The sequence below is a fragment of the Mustela lutreola genome, chromosome 6 (genome assembly GCF_030435805.1).
Source record: "Mustela lutreola isolate mMusLut2 chromosome 6, mMusLut2.pri, whole genome shotgun sequence".
Classification (NCBI taxonomy): Eukaryota; Metazoa; Chordata; class Mammalia; order Carnivora; family Mustelidae; genus Mustela; species Mustela lutreola.
In genome coordinates this window covers 228,693-248,008 of record NC_081295.1, presented here as the reverse complement: position 1 = coordinate 248,008, position 19,316 = coordinate 228,693, and the positions used below count along the sequence as shown (strand labels likewise).

Sequence of the window (19,316 nt, the reverse complement as noted above, 5' to 3'; positions counted from 1 at the left end):
GCAGAAGGTGGACCCGAATGAGAGAGGGGCCTATGAGGTGGGAGGGCCCTGAGAGGCGCCTTTCCTGGAGCCCAAGTGCGGATGAAGGTTCGAGTATTCCTGAGGAGCAGAGAAGGTGCTCCCTTGGGGCTGGTCTCTGCGAGGTGGGTTGGTGTCCTGGAAGAGGACACTGGGGCCTTGAAAGTTAGGGTGAGGGTGCTTTGAGGAGGGCAGTGACGGGGCCCGTTTCTAGGAAGACAGGAGGTCGGGCTGGAGAGCGGGGAGTGGGCTCGGGCCGGTTGGGGTCCGCACAGTGACGCCTCCCGACAGGCGCCAGCAGGCCGGGGGCCGCGGAGTCCGTGCACGGAGCCCGGCGGGCGGTGGGAGGTCAGGAGGCGTGGTGGACAGCTTGGAGCCTCCAAGGGCCGAGGAGAGGACGCTGGCACGGCTCCGTGCCGTGAGTCCGAGGGACCGCGACCCACTTCCGAGGGCCTAAAAGCACCGGTGTTGGTTTTTCCTTCTGAAGGTCACTGTTTGTGTCCGAGGGGAAAGCAGCTGTGTTTGGATCTTGTGCAGGTGGCTAGAGCGCATCACGTGCAGGCCGAGAGCTACCTGGTGTACAGCATCATGAGCAGCGGCGAGATCGAGTGCGGCAACACGCTGGAGGACGCCCTGGACCAGGCCCTGCCCAGCCAGGCCTTCGTCTACCGCCCGGTGCGGCAGCGCGTCTACGCCCTCCTGCTGGGCGACGGCAGAGGTGAGCCGCCGGCTCCGCGGGCCGAGACACACGGGATCGAGCCGAACGCGTTCTCGTCAGAACAGAGATAATCGAAAGGGTTTTTGTGTCTCTGCAAAATCTGTAATTGAGAAGCGCACTCGCATCTGTGGCACGTTCAGGGTCATCGCCGTGCGACAGCTCTGTCCGATTAGCAGACCGCTGAGCAGTATTCATTAGAGGAGCGCATTGTTTTTATAAAATGTTGTAGTTTTAGTCCATAGAAGGATTTGTGTTTTCTGGAAAAACACCTTGTTCTCCTGCAGGAGTGTGGGGTATGTTTATTATGAGAAGACCATGTCTACTTATTTTTCTTCCAAATGTGATTTTCATAAAATAATTCCATAATTCCATAAAATCTAGTACATCATATTTTAAAGTATAAGCAAAGTTTTCCTTTAGAGTGTTTTTAACACTTTTTTTTTTTTTAAAGATTTTATTTATTTGTCAGAGAGGGAGAGAGCCAGCACAGGCAGACAGAGGGGCAGGCAGAGGCAGAGGGAGAAGCAGGCTCCCTGCCGAGCAAGGAGCCCGATGTGGGGCTCGATCCCAGGACGCTGGGATCACGACCCGAGCCGAAGGCAGCTGCTTAACCCACTGAGCCACCCAGGCGTCCCTCCTTTAGAGTGTTTTTATTTAGGTTTTTCTCCTCTATATTTTCCTTGTGCGGCAACAGCAAGAGAGTGGGAGAGGACTGCCGGTGGCCAGAGCAGGAGAGCTAGGGGGCCTCCCTCACCGTTTGGAAAATCCTCTGTTTTTGGAAGAGTTGGGGGGCACGGGGGTAGAGAACGGCTCTTCATAGTAAAGACGAGTGATGCTTCACACGTGTAGTTACCTCTGAGGTGAGGTCCTGTTCCCCTGTGACAGGCGTCCAGGGGCTCTGGCCTCACTTGACAGCGCTTAGATGAGAAACGGGGCTGTGCACACCGTGATTGGGACCGGAGGCAGAAGCAGTAAGATCCCACTGAAACCGTGTCTGTGGTCCTTTTGCCTAAACTCCATTCTTTCCAGACGTATTAATGTCCTGCTGTTGTTCCAGGAAGTAAGCCTTCACATAGCCTGTGGGTCGGGACGGTCGGACCCAGGTGCTGTCCTTGCCCTTGGTCTGTTGCTGTGGAGCAGCGAGGCTCTCTGGACCCAGCTGCCGTCAGAGTCTTAGCACCTACTGCCTTGTCCCACGCATGCTGTCCCAGTGCAGGGGCTTCTGTGCCCTGAGGAAGGCGTGAGCAAGACATTGACACTAACTGAACAACAGAAACCAAAGAACCTATGGAATAAACTTTGGGACCAGATAGTACTTAGATAATTTTTTCTATTTCTTTTTCTTATGTGGTTTCTTCTCCATATTCTTTCTTAACTGCAAGTGATTTTGCATTGATTGTCATGATTAAAAAAAAGATAACCATGAAAAAAATTTTACATTGTAGAGGATTTGCTGGGAGTTTTTATTTTTTATTTTTTAATTTTTTTTTAAAAGGTCTTTATTTCTTTGAGAGAAAGAGAGTGAGAGAGAGCATGAGTGGGGCAGGGGACAGGGAGAGACAGGTCCCCCGCTGAGCAGGGAGCCTGATGCAGGTCTGGGTCCCAGGACCCCAGGAACATGACCTGAGCAACGGGCAGACGCTTCACTGACTAAGCCCCCGGCCCCCCTCATTAGTGCGGTTTTATTAACTACATTACAGACGTTCATCAGTTTCATCATCTGTTATACGTTCACTCATTTATTTATTTCTGTGTGTGTGTCTGGTTTCATGGATTCTGTTCGATGTCAGGACGCAGAATCGGTCCACCTGCATGAAGGAGCTCTCTCATGCTGCCCCTTTGTGTCCTGCCCTCTGGCTCTGTCCCCTGTTCACCACTGGTTCGTCCTTAATCTCTGTATCTTGGTTTTTGCAAGAATGTTGCATCAATGTTTGGTCATGTCGAGAATGTCACCTACGTGTAATCTTTTGAGATTATGCATATGTTTTAAATATTGTAATATGATTCTTACTTTTCCTTTAAACCAGGGGCTGGCGAACTTCTGTGAAGGGCCAGATGATAATACATATTACAGACTTTGAGGGGCACCTGTAGTCTGTGTGACAAGTACACTCTGCTACTGCGCTGTAGACACGAGTGTCACAGGAGCGTAGCTGTGTCTCCATAAAGCTTAATCTACTTTTTCCTTGTGGCAAAATTTGAATTTTATATAGTCTTCCTTTATCACAAAGTACTCTTCTTTTGATAATTTTCTAATCTAAAGTAATGTGAGCTTATTATAGTTTTCAGACTGTATAAAAACAAGCAAATCAGATTTGGCCCATTGACTGTCATTTTCCAACCATTATATTAAACAGTCATTTGCCTTTTAGAGCAGTTTACAAATGAGAAGTCTCTTAAGTGCATCATTTCTGGTGCTTTCCATTTCTTTGTGTAGCTCCAAATGTCCTTTGGTATCAGCTTTCTTCATTTAGAGAACTTGCTTTTACACTTCTTTTGGTGCTCATTTTATTTCCTAATTTTTTCCCCTGAAAATATCTTTATTTCAGAAGTATAGTTTTGCTGTATATATAATTTTAGGTATTTTGTTGTTGTTCAGCACTGCAAGGATGTTGTGTTATCTCCAGCTCGCATCAGCTGCCGTGTGGTGACTGAGGTCATCCCCACTGTTGTTCCTCATCTGTAACAAGTGTGTTTCCCTCCGGTTGTCCGTAAGGTCTCTCTCTGCACTGGTTTCCAGCAGTTTGTTGAGGCCGAGCTTTGGAGTGATACACCCTGTTTATTCTGCTTGGGATTCCTGAGCTTTTTAGACCAAAGAGTGTATATTTCCTACCAAATCTGAAGGCAAGTGAATTCTGTTCCATCGAACATTGTCTCCTGGCTGTTGTTTTCCTCCTCACTCTGGGCCTCCCCTTCCGGCCTGGTTCACTGCCCATGGTGCCCATCACACACCCGGGCTTGCCCTCCAGCCTCCTTTCTCGGTGCTTCCGTGTGACTGAGTCCTGCTGCGCTTGCTTCAGGTTCGCTGAGCCTTCCTTCCGCGACACCTGTTCTGCTGTTAGCCCGTCCCGGGCGATGTCTCAGTCTTCACCCCCTGCGCCCCCATGCTCAGCTTTGCCTTTCAATCCTTAAATTTGGGGCGCCTGGGTGGCTCAGTCATGAAGTGTCTGCCTTCGGCTCAGGTCATGATCCCAGGGTCCTGGGACCGAGCCCCGCATCGGGCTCCCTGCTCGGTGAGGAGCCTGCTTCTTCCTCTCCCGCTCCCCGTGCTTGTGTTCCTTCTCTCACTGTGTCTCTCTCTGTCAAATAAATAAAATCTTTTAAAAAATAAATAAATTCTTAAATTTATGCAGTACCTGTTTTCAAGACCTTGTCCACTAATTCCATCAGCTCCCTCTCTTCTGTGCCTGTGCCTGTTAATTGACTTCATCCTCATAAGGGGGCATGTGTTTCTGCTTATTCTCAAACGCACTGTGTTTTGATCGCAGCCTGGAAGATTCTGGATCTGTGAAGGGTATTGTGTTCTGTCAGGCAGTAAATTTACCTGATCCTTTCAGGGATTGCCTTAAGCTTTATTAGGCTGGGTCTGTGGGGACTCTCACTCTGGAGCTGGAATGGCCCTGCTCCTGGGGCTTGGCCTTCCTGGGCTGTCTGTCACCTGAGTGTTAGGTGTCTAATGAGGGTCTCTGCACATTGGCTGGTAGGACTTTGATGTTGTGGAGCTCTGTAGGGTCCACTGGTTACATGGCGGGGCAGATCTGTCGTCGTCTTGTCCAGCCTCCCTGCGTTTTGCTCTGGACACGTTAGAGCTCAATTCTCAACGAGGTCCTCAGGGTCACCTCTTCAGATTTTGGAAGCTCCTTTCTGCGCAGTGCCTGCTCTGGTGTTCTGTGCTCCAGTCCCTTGGCTGTCACACAGTCCTGAGCTGCAGATTCTGCTTGTCTCAGAGACTTTCTTGTTCTGGTTGGACGCTCTTTCCCTAGGCTGCAGTCCGAGCAGTGCCTCTGTCCAGCTCAGGAATGCGGTGGTGCAGAAATGTGTCCGGAAATGGAGGTGTCAGTCAGAGGACTGGTCCGGCAGGTCTGCCCCCGTCTCTGCCACCCCCCACCTACTCTGCCCCTGCTCCAACCCCTGCCCTCTGCCACCCCCACCGTGTGGAAGGCCCTTACACTGCGTTTAGCCTTTTTACGCGCAGATGGTCTCATTCACTTGCATTGCTCTAGAAACTCTATCCGTGTTGACAAATACAACTTTTGTTTTTCTGGCTCAGGCCAGTCTTCTGATTAATTCTGTTTGTCCCTTCTTCTGAACGTAAAAACCACCCCAGACTAACTTCCTCATCAGAAGTCCGTCCTCTGAAAGAAGCGTGTGCTTTTCCTTCTAAGCTCCTCTCGGTTTATGAGCTTGTTTGCCTGATGTCCTTGTCCTCACTGGCTGTCGGCTGAGCTCGCAGAAGCTGTTCAGGTGGCATCAGCAGATTCTTGAGTTTATGTTTAGAATATTAGCCTTTCAGGAGTGTTTTCATTTCGCACAGCTTTCCTCGGGAAAGGGTGATGGTAATGGTTGAGTTGCAGATGGCAGGAGCACGAGCTGAGCAGCTTTCTCTGCGCCCAGCCTGATGGACAAGTGGGAGCCACTTGTTTAAAGTGAGGTGTTTTTGGAACAAAAGGCATTTTTAACTCCGCAGGTGTAGACCCTGAGCCCTAGACCCAGCCTCTGACACCTGCACAGCTGTAGACCCTGGGGGTCTGAGCCGGAAGGTGCGGGCACCGGACAGATCCCTCATTGTGGCCACACGTTGGAGAGCGCGTCCGGTGATGTGGGGGTGCTGGTGACACTCCTGCCGGCGTTTTGTCAGAGGAGTGTGCGCTGCTTCGGTGGCCGCGTCGTGTTCCGGCCCCCGGAGGGAGCATCGCGCAGTCATCACCGTGACTTTACGGCACTTCTTCCTTCAGATTCCAGCTCCGTCTCCTTGTGAGAGTCTTCGCTTACTGTGTCACCGCAAAGCCTTGTGTATTTTAGGAAACAGAAAAGAACTGGAAAGATGCCAAAGGCAGAGCCTGTCCTGCTCCCTTCCTTCAGGTCGTTAGCAGAGCTGGGGAAGAGCCGCCTGCTCGCTCAGTGACACCCTGGGAAGCCCACCCGGCAGGAGGAGGCTGGTGGCCTCAGCACGGGCAGTCCAGGCGTGCGGCGCCTTCACAGAGCGCCTACAGGCCAGCAGCTCATTACCATCTGAGGTCTGTCTATGCAAAAAAGTACGTGTGGGGAATTTTTTAATTTTTTTCAGGACTCAGGCCATATATAAATACAGATTAAACCAGCCTTATATTCCAGAACTACAAGGACAAATATTTTTCTTTAAAAGCCTGAGGGGTGGTTTATTAAACTTAAAAATAGAGCGATTGTAATCAACGACTTCTCCTCACTCTCCCCTCGCCTGCTGTTGCCCCCAACGTCTGCCCACAGGCCCTCCCTGCCCCTGCAGGCCAAGTGAGAGTGGTCAGTGAAAGCTAGCTGGAGCTTCCCTGGGGGACGGGTTGCGAGAGTGGACCATTGCACAGCTTTGCTCCAGGCAAAATATCTTCGTTACATACAGACGATTGTAGAGTGTGCATCGATGTGTCTGTTGTTTGGGAATAGCAGGAGACCAAGTTTGATCATGTCGTTTTCCCATTTTCTATATAAAACATTACAGCTTGGGGTGCCTGGGTGGCTCAGTGGTTAAGCCTCTGCCTTCGGCTCAGGTCATGATCTCAGGGTCTTGGGACTGAGCCCCGAGTCGGGCTCTCTGCTCACTGGGGAGCCTGCTTCCTCCTCTCTCTCTGCCTGTCTCTCGACCTACTTGTGATCTCTCTGTCAAATAAATAAAGTCTTAAAAAAATATATTACGGCTTGAAGGGAGTTTAACTAGCAAGGACTTCTTCAACTTCTTTATCCCTTTGAACACAGAGCCGAGCAAATTGAAAGTTTGAGTGAGAAAATCGACTTTTGTTTTTTTGGAATTGCCAAACTCAAGTTTCCTCTTCTCTTTCTTGATTTTTAGGCATTTAAGAAGATTATTTCATTCTAATTCAGATTAACCAAATTGTTGTAAACATTTCTGCTATAGTTTCAAAGTGCATACCAGGCTAAAACCTTTGAAATTTTGTCTTTCCTATTTAGGCAGTTTTATTTATTTATTTTTAAATTTTTAATGGAGGTAAGTTGATATAAAGTACTGTATTCATTTCAGGTGGACAACGTGGCGACCCGACATTTGTATAAATTACGAGGCACTCAGCACATGGAGTCTGGTCGCTGTCGGTCACCGAATACACTTTTTCCAGGGTTGTTGATGCGTTCTCTATGCTGTGACTTCATCTCCATGCCTGGTGGTTTTATGACTGGAAGTCTGTGCCTCTTAATCTCCTTCCCTGTTTTCACCCATCATCTCACCCCCCTTGCCTCGGGCAGCCACCACGTTCTTCTCTATTTAGGAGTATGTTTCTGTTTGTTCATTTGTTTTGTAGATTCCACATACAAGTGAAATGATTTGGTATTTGTGTTTGTCTGGCTTATTTCGCTTAGCGTGAGACCTTCTGGATCCATCCATGCTGCCCAAAATTTCATTGTTTTTTAGGGCTGACTGATACTCTTCTGTGTGTGTGTGTGTGTGTGTGTGTTGCATGCACCAGCTCTTTGTCTGTCCATTAGTCACTGGACACTTGGGCTCTTGCTGTATCTTGGCTGTTATAAATAATGCTGCAGCAAACATAGGGGTTCATAGGGGTTCATAGATCTTTTCAAATTTGTGTTTTCATTTTCTTCGGGTAAATGCCCAGAAATGAAATTACTGTATCACATGGTAGTTCTACTTGTAATTTTGGGAGGACGCTCCGTGCTGTTCTCCAGAGTGGCCACACCAGCTTGCATTCCCACCAACACTGCACAAGGTCTCCCCTTTCTCTGAGTCCTCACAAACACCTGTTGTTTCCTGTGTTGTTAATTTTAGCCGTTCTGACAGTGCGAGGGAGATCTCACTGTGGTTTTGATTTCATTTCTCTGATGATGAGTGGTGTTAGACATCTTTTCATGTGTCTGTTGGCCATCTGGATGTCTTCTCTAGAGAAATGTCTCTTCAGGTTCTCTGCCCATTTTTTAATCAGATTGTTTGGTTTTTTGATGTTGAGTTATAGAAGTTCTTTATATACTTTGGATACTAACCCTTATTGGATATGTGATTTGCAAATTTCTTCCATTCACTAGGTTACCTTTTGGTTATAGTGATGATTTTCTTTGCTGGGCAGAAGCTTTTTAATTATTTATTTAAAGATTTATTCATTTATTTATTTGAGAGAGAGAGTAAGAGAGAGCACAGGCGGGGGTGGGCAGAGGGAGAAGCAGTCTCCCTGCTGAGCAGGGAGCCCAGTGTAGGGCTTGATCCTGGGACCCTGGGATCACGACCTGAGCTGAAGGTAGACGTTTTAATCAACTGAGCCACCCAGGTGCCCTAGGGCAGAAGCTTTTTAGTTTGTTGAAGTCCCAATAGTTTATTTTTGCTTTTTTGCTTTTGCTTTTGTTGCCTCAGGAGATGAATCCAAAAACAATATTGCTCAGACCAAGTATCCAGGAGTTCATTGCCCCTTGTTTTCTTTGAGGAATTTTATAGAAAAACCTTTGAAATTATGTGGTACCCCAGAGAATCGGCTAACCTCTAGCATTTTTCAGCAATATCTGTTTATTTTAAGAGGATCTCGGGTAACACTTTGCTCCTGGCTCTGGGTTTTGAAGGACTGGGAAGTTTGTGTCTGTAGGAGGGATAATTTGGATTAAAAGTGAAAATGCGGGATGCCTGGGTGGCTCAGTGGGTTAAGCAGCTGCCTTCAGCTCAGGTCATGATCCCAGCGTCCTGGGATCGAGTCCCACATCAGGCTCCTTGCTCAGGAGGGAGCCTGCTTCTCCCTCTGCCTCTGCCTGCCTCTCTGTCTGCCTGTGCTCGCTCTCTCCCCCTCTCTCTCTCTGATAAATAAATAAAAAATCTTAAAAAAAAAAAGTGAAAATGCTGCTGCATGAATATTTAGGTTTGGATGAGTCATCATATAATGCTTATTCTTTGTAAATGCTGACACATTTTCTAGCCACTGTACGCTGCCCTCTTACTCTCCTGTGGGAGAGGAAGGAGGGAAGGCACCCTGACGGAGCTCCTGTTGCCCGGCAGCTCACTAGGGTGAGGGCAGGGCGCAAGAGAACCTGCAGACGCTGCCTAGTGACCGCTCACCTCTACCCGCCCTGCCCCTCCTGAGAAAGCACTGTCTGTATCGCTGTCATTTCCTGCGTCCTTGCCGTAGTTTCAGATAGAATTTCATTCAAGGAGTAACAGTTCCGATCAGCAGGTCTGTTGGACCTTGCATCCTCTGGCTGGTCCATTTCTAATGTGGTAAGGGTTACGGGTTTTCCTGTTCACGCCTCTGTCAGTAGCCTTTAGGTACTGCCTTTTAAGCAGCCGGCGCACTCTTGGTCTGTGGCTGCGTGGCGTGGTCACTGAGACTCATTGGAATTAAGTCATTCACCTGAAAAGCAAAAGCTTTTGTTCTTTTGTTAATTAGGAGAAACTGTAGTTAATATGGACTTAATCCTCACTGGTCTAAATTATGAAGAAAAGAAGGAATCTGCTGTCTGTGGTGATGTAAACTTGGAGAAGTAGGACGCTGGAGTCCATGCTGCCCTTCGGCCTGGTTTGTGCAGATCTGGGGTGTGTGGAGCCTGGTGAGCTGGTTTTCGAGGGCGGCTCTTTCTTCCTGGGTTGTAGCGGAGTAGCTGACCGGTGTGTGGCATTTCCCAAAACTGACTTCTCCAGGTAGATTCCCTAGTAAGTGTCCAATAAATGATGGCCGTGCCTTCTTCCTGCGTTCTTCAACGTTAAAGCTCTGAGAGGGCGACCCCAAACCCTGGGGTTTGGAGGGTTAGAACAGTTTCAGTTGAAAGATGGTATAAAATGTGGTTTTGTAAATGTTTTGATAATTTTCCAAAAAGACAGCCGGCAGGCTGGTGGAGAGCTCTTGTCCGTGAGATACTGTGCCTAGTGAGGTCTGTCTCTGGGTGTGAGAGAGTGCGCTCCGTTCAGAAACAGCGACCTGAAATATTCACTCTGTTGACTGCTTTTTAGTGTAATGAATACATAGGCCAAGAGGGTTACATAGAGAGTTGGGGGGGGGGGGTTGTTTTTAACAACTACAAGAACACTTTTCAGAGTTCTTTCTTTCTTTTTGTGTTTGTGAGATTTAAGTTGAACGTGTTTATTAAACTTTGTGTTAACAGGCATCTGCCCTGGGCGTCGTGCTGGGACTAAGGACTGTGACGAGGTCTCAGGAGCTCAGTTGGGTGGCAGTGAGGGGGGGACGGTGGCGTGTGCAGTGTTGGCCAAAGTGCTGCGGCGGACAGCACGGAAGTCGGGGCAAGGAGAGAAGCGGGCTTGGAGTGGGGGTGTGGTGGACATGGGCCGAGGAGGTGAGAAAAGGCACGTGAGTTTGAGGGTGTGAGGTTCGCCAGCTGAGGAGCAGGGGGTGAGCCAGAGACGGCTTTGGCTTCCCTGGGGACCCAGCCCAACAGCACACATCCCTGGGGGGTGATGGGCCAGAGACTCGGGAACCCTGCGGGTCACCATGTGCAGGTGCAGCTGGGGGTGCTGGGGCTGGCAGCATGCAGTGGGGTGGGAGCTGGAGGCTTGGCGTGCTCCCAGGTCTGCACCCTTCTGCTGGCACAGGGGGCTGCTGTTGTGGGATCTTCAGTTAGGACCAGTGTCCTGGTCCAGTTTTCATTGTAAAAAAGCAAAAACCAAAAAGCTCGCATTTGCATGGAGAATGCCTTGGATGGGGTGAGTCTGAAGGTGGTCTGAGCAGGGCTGGGCCCGTGTAGGGTAAGAAGCCAGGTCCCAAAGGGCCAGGGGGTGGTCTTGAGCGCCCTGGGGGAGGGGAAGCATTGGGTTCGAGTGCTGGAAAGACAGCAGCCTGGTGACCCCAAGGTAGGTGAGCATGTCGAGTAGGAAAGCCACCTTCTGGCTTTGGTCACGGAGTAAGCTAGAACGGAAGACGGACTGAATTTTTAATAGCAGTTAACAATCCAACATACGGAAATGCCTTTGTTCTAGATTATTCCTGCTAGCTTTTTAAATTGTCTAGTGTAATAATAGTCTTGATAGTTGCACAAAACACTGAATTAAAGACTAGAAAGAACTGTGCTACTCCCAGTTTTCCCTAAGTGTTGTGTGGAGCAATGCGAGGGCCCAGGAGGAAGCACGCTGCGGGGATGTGAGAACTCCTTGTATTCACCAACTTGAAATTGGCCCCCAGTGGAGCTGGGTGTGCTCGCGCGTTAGCCTGGTGACCAGTATTGATACTCACGCGCTTCTCCTGACCCTGCTGTCTTCACTCAGATGGCGCCAGCCCCTGCCCCACCGTCAAGGAGTGGTTCGTGTACTCGGGGAACCCGCTGAGGCACCCGGACCTCGTCAGGCCTCTGCAGATGAACATTCCAGGTACAGACGGTTGGGGTTAAGGAAATCACTCATTTGCTCACCAGATACAAGTCCAGTAATGGATCCACCATAGAAACAGATTTTTCTGGAACTGCACATACACTGATTTTCATGTCAACCCTGGACGCACAAGGAGCGTGTCTAATAACGTTCTAAAACAGAGGAGTGGGCCTTCGTCCCACAGATGGACCCTGGGCCGGTCTTCTGTCTGCTCTGCCTCTGTCTGCCCTGACTCTTGTACAAGGTCGACATCAGCAGACAGCAAGACACACCAAGGGGAGCACGGCTGTGGGCCCAGGCCCGTTGCTGCCTGATCCCCAGCCCGGTAGCTGGGCGTCGCTTAGTAAACCCGTGCTGCATTAACAGGGATTCTGATGTCCAGCTTGAACCAGCTCTCCTAACTCCTGCCAGAAGTTTGTTGGTGAACTGGAAAGGGAAGACAAAGGAAAGTCATTTTAGCTGAAAAATAAGTTTTCTCTTCTTGAGTGTTATCTTAAAACCTAAATGGGAGGGAATGAAAAGCAAAGTTCACCTAAAAATTAGCTGAAGTCTTTTCTTCCTGCAAGTTCTGAGTGCCTGAAACGAGTCAGGAGTTTGCGTGGGGACAGAGTCGTACCTGAGGGCAGGCCAAGGAAGAGGAGCTGCTGAGGGTCATTCGGAGGTTCTTGCCGTGGTTGCAGAGGACGGATGTTTTCTGAGACTTTGATATTCCGTTTTTGTATGCGTTGAATTCTCTCGTGCCACTGTTGTTCCCAGCACGCGGGTCCCCAGTTTACCAAATACGGGTGCGAGGACTGCAAAACAATTTTCTTAAAAATGGAATCTTGTTGGGAAGGAAGGTGAGGAAAGTTACTATAGGGAGTATTTCCTTATTCTCTCAGCTGGTGATGGACTCGAACCACAAAAGGTATTTATCAAAAAAAGAAATGAAGATGAATTAACCTCTGCTTATACAGCAAGAGATATTTTTTCAGGCCAGCCAACCTAATTTTTCCATGTTTTATTATATATGTGATTTCTGTCTTCTTGGATCTTTCCAAAAATAACACGCGGAGAGGGATTCCTACCGTTTCTGTCGCGGTTTGAATTCAAGGGCGCATTGGGCTCCACTTCATTCTATTTGTTAGTTGGAAAGGCCGCTCCCCAGAACCTTGTCGTCCACTCTGGAGGCCGTACGGTGATCACGAGGCCGCTTCTGGGGCTCGCAGGCGCCCCTTGGCCCTGCGGGGGCTGTGAAGGTGCCGTGTGGGGCCCCCGGGCCGCCGAAGAGCTTGGCAGGGGGAGAGTGGGGCTGCCTTAGCTGCTGGGACGGGGTGTGGCGGACACGAAGGACTGTTTGTGCTCCTGTTAGTGAGGGCACGAAAGTGACAGGGTTTCCAAACTTCAGTACTTTTCTGTATCCAAGAGGAAAAAGTGCCAAATGGTTTCATTTATTTATTTTTAAAGATTTTGTTTATTGGACAGACAGATCACAAGCAGAGAGAGGGGGAAGCAGGCTCCCCGCCGCGCAGAGAGCCCGACGCGGGGCTCGATCCCAGGACCCCGAGACCAGGACCTGAGCCCCAGGCAGCGGCTCAACGCGCGGAGCCCCCAGGCGCCCGCCCGACGGTGTTAAGCTGAAGCGAGACAGGCCGCGCGCATCTGTGTCCCGGCAGCTCCCCTGCCCCGGCGGCCGCGCGGGCGCCGTCCCGCCCCGGGCTCGGGAGACCCGACGTGGCGGGTGCCTGTGCCCTTGTTGTGCGACGGCGACTGTCCTGTGGGACACGGGTCCGGTGGTTCTGTTGTCCCGAGACGGCTGGAAGCGGCCGGGCTGCACCGATGCCGTTGCGGGGCGCGTCCCGGTGGGGCGGCCGGAGCGTCCCCTCTGCTGAGCGGCGGCCGTGCGGGGGCCGGTCCCGGCTCGGCGGCGGCGCAGGTGCTCCGGGAGCCCCGCGGCCGCCCCGTGCTCCGGTCCGCGCGAGCCGCGGGGGGCGGTCGTGGGTCTCCGTGTTCCGGGTCGCGCCGCGTCTGCCCCGCTCGCTCCCCGCGCACCCGGAGACGCGCCTCGGTCGGCCTCGGACGCGCGGAGCCGGCGCTTCCTTCACGCGGCCGCGGCCCCGGGCGGGCCCTCGAGGCGCTCGCGTCCTCCTCCGCGTGTGGCGGCCTCAGGAGCCTCGGACCAGACCCCAGACCCCGGCGGGCGCTCGGCAGGGCGTTCTCGTGCCCAGAGGCGGGGCGGCGCGGGGTTCCCTCCGCAGGCGGCCCGGCCCTGCTCCCGCGGCTGCCCGGTGGCTGCCCGGTGGACGTTCCCGGCGACGTCGTGTGTCCTCGCCGCGCGGGTGTTGGAACCTCGCCGTCGCCTCCGGAGCGCGACTTTCCCGGAAACGGGGCGCGTCGGTCAGCCCCGCTTGCGTCGCTTGTCCCCGCCGTCCGTGTGTCCCCGCCGTCCGTGTGTCCCCGCCGTCCGTGTGTCCCCGCCGTCCGTGTGTCCCCGCGGTCCGTGTGTCCCCGCCGTCCGTGTGTCCCCGCCGTCCGTGTGTCCCCGCCGTCCGTGTGTCCCCGCGGTCCGTGTGTCCCCGCCGTCCGTGTGTCCCCGCCGTCCGTGTGTCCCCGCCGTCCGTGTGTTCCCGCGGTCCGTGTGTCCCCGCGGTCCGTGCGGCACGTCCGTGCGGCCCCGGTGGCTGTACGAAGGCCGAGCGGCGACGGGACGGCGACGGCCCCGCCCGCTTCCTGCCCCGGAGGCCGCGTTCCGGGAGGAGAATCGGCGTCTGGAGCGCAGTGCTGGTTCCTTGGAGGAGCGCAGACGGCGCCGCGGGGCCCGGCCCAGCAGCGAGCCCGAGGGCGACTCACTCCCAGGACCCAGGACCACGACCCAAGCCGGAGGCCGAGGCTTCCCCGGTGGAGCCCGCGGCGCCGCTGACGAGTCCGAGCGAGCCGGGTCCCAGCCCCCGTCGAGCGTTGGGCCACATCCCCGCGCCCGAAGCTTCCTGTGGGAGACGTGTGCGTTACCGCGTTCTGCTCTGTTCGTACCTGCGTGAGCGCCTTTACCTTTATTGTTATTTTTCTAAGATTTTTTTATTTCTTTATCTGAGAGTGAGCATGAGCGAGGAGAAGGTCAGGGAGCAGCGGACCCCGTGGCGCTGGGGCCCAATGCGGGGCGCAACCCCGTGACTCCGGGATCATGACCTGAGCCGGAGGCCGTCCAACCAACGAGCCACCCAGGCGCCCAGAACTCCTGTTTTGAATGATTGTTACAAATAGGCTCCTGAAGTTCACCCAGCCAGTTTGCACGTGAGGGTGTCAGGATTTTTAGTTTGTTTTCCGTTGGTCAGGAATGCTCTGGGAAACGGAATGCTAAGTAAACACTCATGTAAATCACACTTGGGGACTAAAGCCTTCACAGGTGAGCTCGAGACGTCGGCTACGTGCACGCTAATCTCGAGACTCTGACCCGCTTCGTGCTGACCGTGGACCCGAGCCAGACAGGCTTATGGTTTTTCTCCGCAGCCGTGGGCCAGGGAAGTCATTGCAAGAGGACGCTGATGAGGTCATGTGTTTCCGTGTGAAACGCGTGCAGAGCTGCCCCGGTCATAGGAGTCTCCTTATCCGCTCACTTCTGTTGCTGTGACAGCACAAACTATGGGACGCCACGGCCTTGTTACTCACGGGGTGCAGGCAGCAGCCCTCTGCCGGGCAGACCCTCCAGGTGGCTCTGCAGAAGGTCTTCAGAGTTGGCGACCACAGAAGGGACTTCCTTCCCTCCCCCCTGCTCCTTCCTCCATGGGCTCAGGTCCCTCGGAAGGATCCGAGGCGCTCCTGTCCATCTGTTCGCACAGAATCCTTGACCAAGCTGCAGGATTTGGTTTTTGAAGCTGATGTGTTCTAGATGTGATGCTGATTGGTGGCCTAGAGATGAGATCAGTTGTTTAGGTCTGTGGCTCTTTGAAATATCTCAGCTGCCCCTGGAGCTCTGGGGGAGGTCGAGGAGCCATCCGTGCAGGCACAGTCTTATTTGTCCCAGGAGCAAGGGTGTGTGTGTGGCGGGCGGTGGGGGGGTGGGGAGGAGCTCTGGGCTGATCTGCCGTCTGGTCCTGATCAAAATAGGTAACTTTTTAAAAGATTTTATTTATTTATTTGACAGAGAGATCACAAACAGGGGAGCAGCAGAGGGAGAGGGAGAAGCAGACTCCCCGCTGAGCAGGGAGCCCAGTGCCCTGGGATCATAACCTGAGCCGAAGGCAGACACTTAACCGAATGAGCCACGCAGGCATCCCAAAATGGGTTTCTTTTAAACTGAAATTATGAGTGGTGTCTTTGTGTTAGGTAGGCTCAGCCCTCTTGGATTATCACGTGTTTAAACCACTTCATCTGGAGTGAGTTTCCCCATGGAGGAGAACTAATCTAAATGATCCTTCAAGGAAATTCACATCTTCTGGCTTAAGATGATGAAATCTATCAACCGAGAAGTAAATCTCTTGGGCCCTACTTAGGAAGAGAACCAACCTTATAATTAGGGCCATTATGTAGGCTCCTCAGGGTCCCACGCAGCCTAGCAAGTACTGCACGTGACATCAAAGGACTGCAGCCCTGGGATATGTTGTCTCGTATTGGAGACAGAGATCCTTGGTTTCCGGAGAAGGCTGCAGAGGTATCTTGTCTCCTATACTGATATGTAAACAGGTGTTCAGTACCTAGTTTTGTTTTGTTTTTTTTTTTTTAAGATTTTATTCATTTATTGAACAGACAGTGATCACAAGTAGGCAGAGAGGCAGGCGGGGGGTGGGGGGGGAGCAGGCTCTCTGCTAAGCAGAGAGCCCGATGTGGGGCTCGATCCCAGGACCCTGGGATCATGACTTGAGCCAAAGGCAGAGGCTTTAACCCACTGAGCCACTCAAGCGCCCCCAGTACCTAGTTTTTGACCAAATAAATTATTAATTGAATTTAGGATTCACATTCTCGAATTGAATTAGAAATTTTTGAGGACATGGTTTTTCAAACTGGTGGTTTTCTGTAATCCGTTTTATCATTAGACCTCAAGAACCAATTTCTTTATCATTGCGAGTTTTTCTTTTCTTATCTGTGTTAATGATTTCTTGGCTGTTTTGTGGAAAAATATAGAATGGTATTCAAACTCTGCCTGTGTCCGAATCACCTGGAGGGCACGTTACAGCAGATGCTGCTCCCTGACCCCTGGAGTTAGATTAGTAGGCCCGGGGTGCGGCCTGAGAATTTGCAATTCTTTTTTCTCTTTTTTAGGATTTAGCGTGTGCATGTACACGCACGCGTGCACGCACACGCACAGAAATGAGAACAAAGGGGGGCAGAGGGAGAGAATAGTCAAGCAGAGTCCCCGCTGAGCATGGAGCCCAGTGTGGGCTTAGTGCGGGGCTTACTTCCACACCCCATGAGATCACGACTGGAGCTGAAGCCCAAGAGTCGGATGTTCCACCAGCTGAGCCACCCAGGTGCTCCACGAATTTGCAGTTATAACAGATTCCCAGGTGACATCAAGGCCAGAGTGACGGCTGCTGGCGTGGAACTGGTTGTTCAGGACATCTCTTGCGTATTGCTGCCACAAGTACTTGGCTCTCAGTATGTCCCGTGAACCTCATTTTTTCTGTTTTAAACTCTATGAGTGAGCAAATGAAATGCAAGGTGCAGTGTTTCCACTGACGGTCCCCACTCACTCTGCTGGGGACTTGGCCTCTCGGCTGTGTGTAAATGTTGTGTATGCATCGAGGAAAGGACTAGAAACTGTATTTTCAAACACAGCTATATGTGAGTGGTGGGATTGTAAATTTGCTATTTTCTGATGCTTTTTTTTCCCTTAGTTTTTTACAATGCATGACTTTTAGAGTCAGAAAAAATGTTTTTCAGCTACTTGAGTACATTTGAAATAGCTGTGATGATGGGACGTTCCTCACTTACCTTCTATCAGGGCTTGGCAAACGTCTGTATTTTAGGTTTTGGGGGCATCATGGTCTCTGCTGCCGTGGCCCAGCTCTGCACTTGGACCGTGTGGGACCACAGACAGCACCTAGGGGAGTAAGTGTGGTGCCGTTGTGGTGACACTTTATTCAGAGACATTGAAATTGGCATTTCCTTTGATTTTCTTGCATTTTTTTTTTTAATCACTTAAACATGTGAAAACTTATTCTGAGTTTAGGGCCCTGCAAAAACAGGCGGTGAGCTGGATTTGGCCCATGGGCTACAGTTTGCTGACCCTACAAAATGATTTTGTGAAAAGTATGTTTCTAAGAAGTCATGGCTGACCCTCGATAATCCTGGAATAATACCTCTATCTTATTAACTGGTGCCATACATTGTTTTTTGCCAATTGTCTTCACTATTTTCTTTCTTTCAAGAGAAAAATGATTTTTTTTCTCTCCAAAATAAATAATGAACAAGTTTTTTTAGGTAACACTTCAGCTGTTTCAGGAATGCAGGTGGCTTTGCTGGGTTGTTCCACTTCCGGTGGTGGGAGATCGTGGCCAAGAGTAGTAAATGACACTCTGAGCAGTGGGCGTAGGAGGAGAGCTGCTTCATCGAGTCCTTCAGTTCTGACCATTCGGGTCCCGGGTTCGGTTTCCGTCGTGGACGTGGGACATGGAGACCTCAGCCGCCCTGGCTCTTGAGGCGTGGTGTTGTAGCTTCATGACCCGACAGAAGTCACAGCTGCTGCCCAGAGTGGGGCCTGGCTCGGCCTGGGACCTGCCTGTGTTTGCAGATGCCGGCAAGAGCCCCCCACCCCCTTCTTCAGAGGCCTGGGGCCATTTGTTGTGATTTAAGGAAATGAGTAAGGGTTGTTTTTTTAGACTTAAATAATTTAAATGATACAACATTGTTGCTCTTGTTTGCTAACTTTAGGGCCATGCTTTCTGAGGCCGGGCCCACGAATGCCCCGCACCCAAGCCTCCAGGTTGCTCAGTGCAGGTTCCCGGCATCATACACACAGAACCCAGGAAGATGGTGTTTTTTACAGTCTCTGTAGTGGATTCTTTTTACCTTGAAGTTTGAAAACGGCTGGTCTGGAGGAATCAGAGCAAGCTGACAGGATAAGTGGGTGATCTTTGCACCAGCAACACACCGCGGCTGTGTTCTTTCCCATACCCGGAGACAGGACCTTCTAAACATACTCCGAAAGCCTTCCTAATAATGCAGGCCACAGCACCGTAGGAAAGAAGCCCTAGTTTCCCCCAAAACATAGTCCTGGAACAGGAGTGTTCTCCGTGAAGTGCAGACCTGCTGGCCTTGAGCGTTTGTTTCTTACCCCCAGGTGGTTTGTTCCTGCTCACTCTCTTGTCCCTTAACCTAAGGCCCAAAGATGTCAGAAAGGGCAGAGGTTAGGGTCTTTTATTCTTCATTGAAATTCTACAGGAAGCATGTTGTTAACTTGCTGGTGCAAAGGATAATGGTAAATGGGCTTTTTTTTTTTTTTAAACTAGGGGGCACACCGGATTTGAAATCACTGTGGCTGAACCAGGAGCCGGGAGTACAGGGCTGGCGCTTGGACGCCCTCCTGGGCTGTTTCGACCTCTCCTCCTCCAGAGAAGAGCTGCAGGCGGTGGAAAACCCCTTCAAGGCGCTGTGCTGCCTCTTGATCTACCTCTTCGTGCAGGTACCCGCAGCCTTGTCAGGCGCTGCACCGACGCCTCGCGCCTGCTCTCCGCTGTGTGCAGTGTGGCACTTGGGGGCCTGGGTGGGCCCATCCCTGTGTCCTCCTGCCCAGGACCTGCCCCTCGCAGCTGTCGAACTGGGAAGGGCTCCCTGTCCACACTTGCTGGACGCCTGTCTGTTGGAAGAGGCTCGTGATGCTCGTCCGTGCGGCAGAGGCGTGGGAACCGGGGGCAGAAGCGTGCTCTGAGCTGTGCGCTGCCTGCCCGGGTGCCGCTGGTGTCCGGGGGCTGCTCCCGCCAGGGCCCCGGTGTTGTGGTGTTTACTGAGCATTTCCCTTCACTGCCCAGTCTAGGGCAAGGCAGTGGGTGCCCCCTGAGGTTATTGGGGCATCGCGTTGCGGGAAGCATGAGGCATGTTTTGCAGACATGCCCAGTAAAATGTCCGCGGGGGCCGTCATTGTCATGGTCTGTG

General features: G+C 51.7%; 1 protein-coding gene across 8 annotated transcripts in view; it reads left to right on the top strand.

The window, feature by feature from the left end:
• The window catches only part of FAM120B (family with sequence similarity 120 member B), an 88,906-nt gene that overhangs the window by 18,300 nt on the left and 51,290 nt on the right, over nucleotides 1-19,316 (top strand). For 5 of the 8 annotated variants that reach the window (XR_009354383.1, XM_059176441.1, XM_059176442.1 and 2 more), the window contains 3 exons: nucleotides 556-736; nucleotides 11,148-11,249; nucleotides 18,674-18,846. Coding sequence is in view for 7 of the 8 variants with exons in the window: in XM_059176441.1 (XP_059032424.1) it covers nucleotides 556-736; nucleotides 11,148-11,249; nucleotides 18,674-18,846 (456 nt within the window). In the remaining variant the exon portion in view is untranslated. Of the gene's footprint in view, nucleotides 1-505; nucleotides 737-11,147; nucleotides 11,250-18,673; nucleotides 18,847-19,316 lie in introns of all 8 variants that reach the window. The other 3 variants (XM_059176446.1, XM_059176443.1, XM_059176447.1) reach the window with 3 other exon arrangements.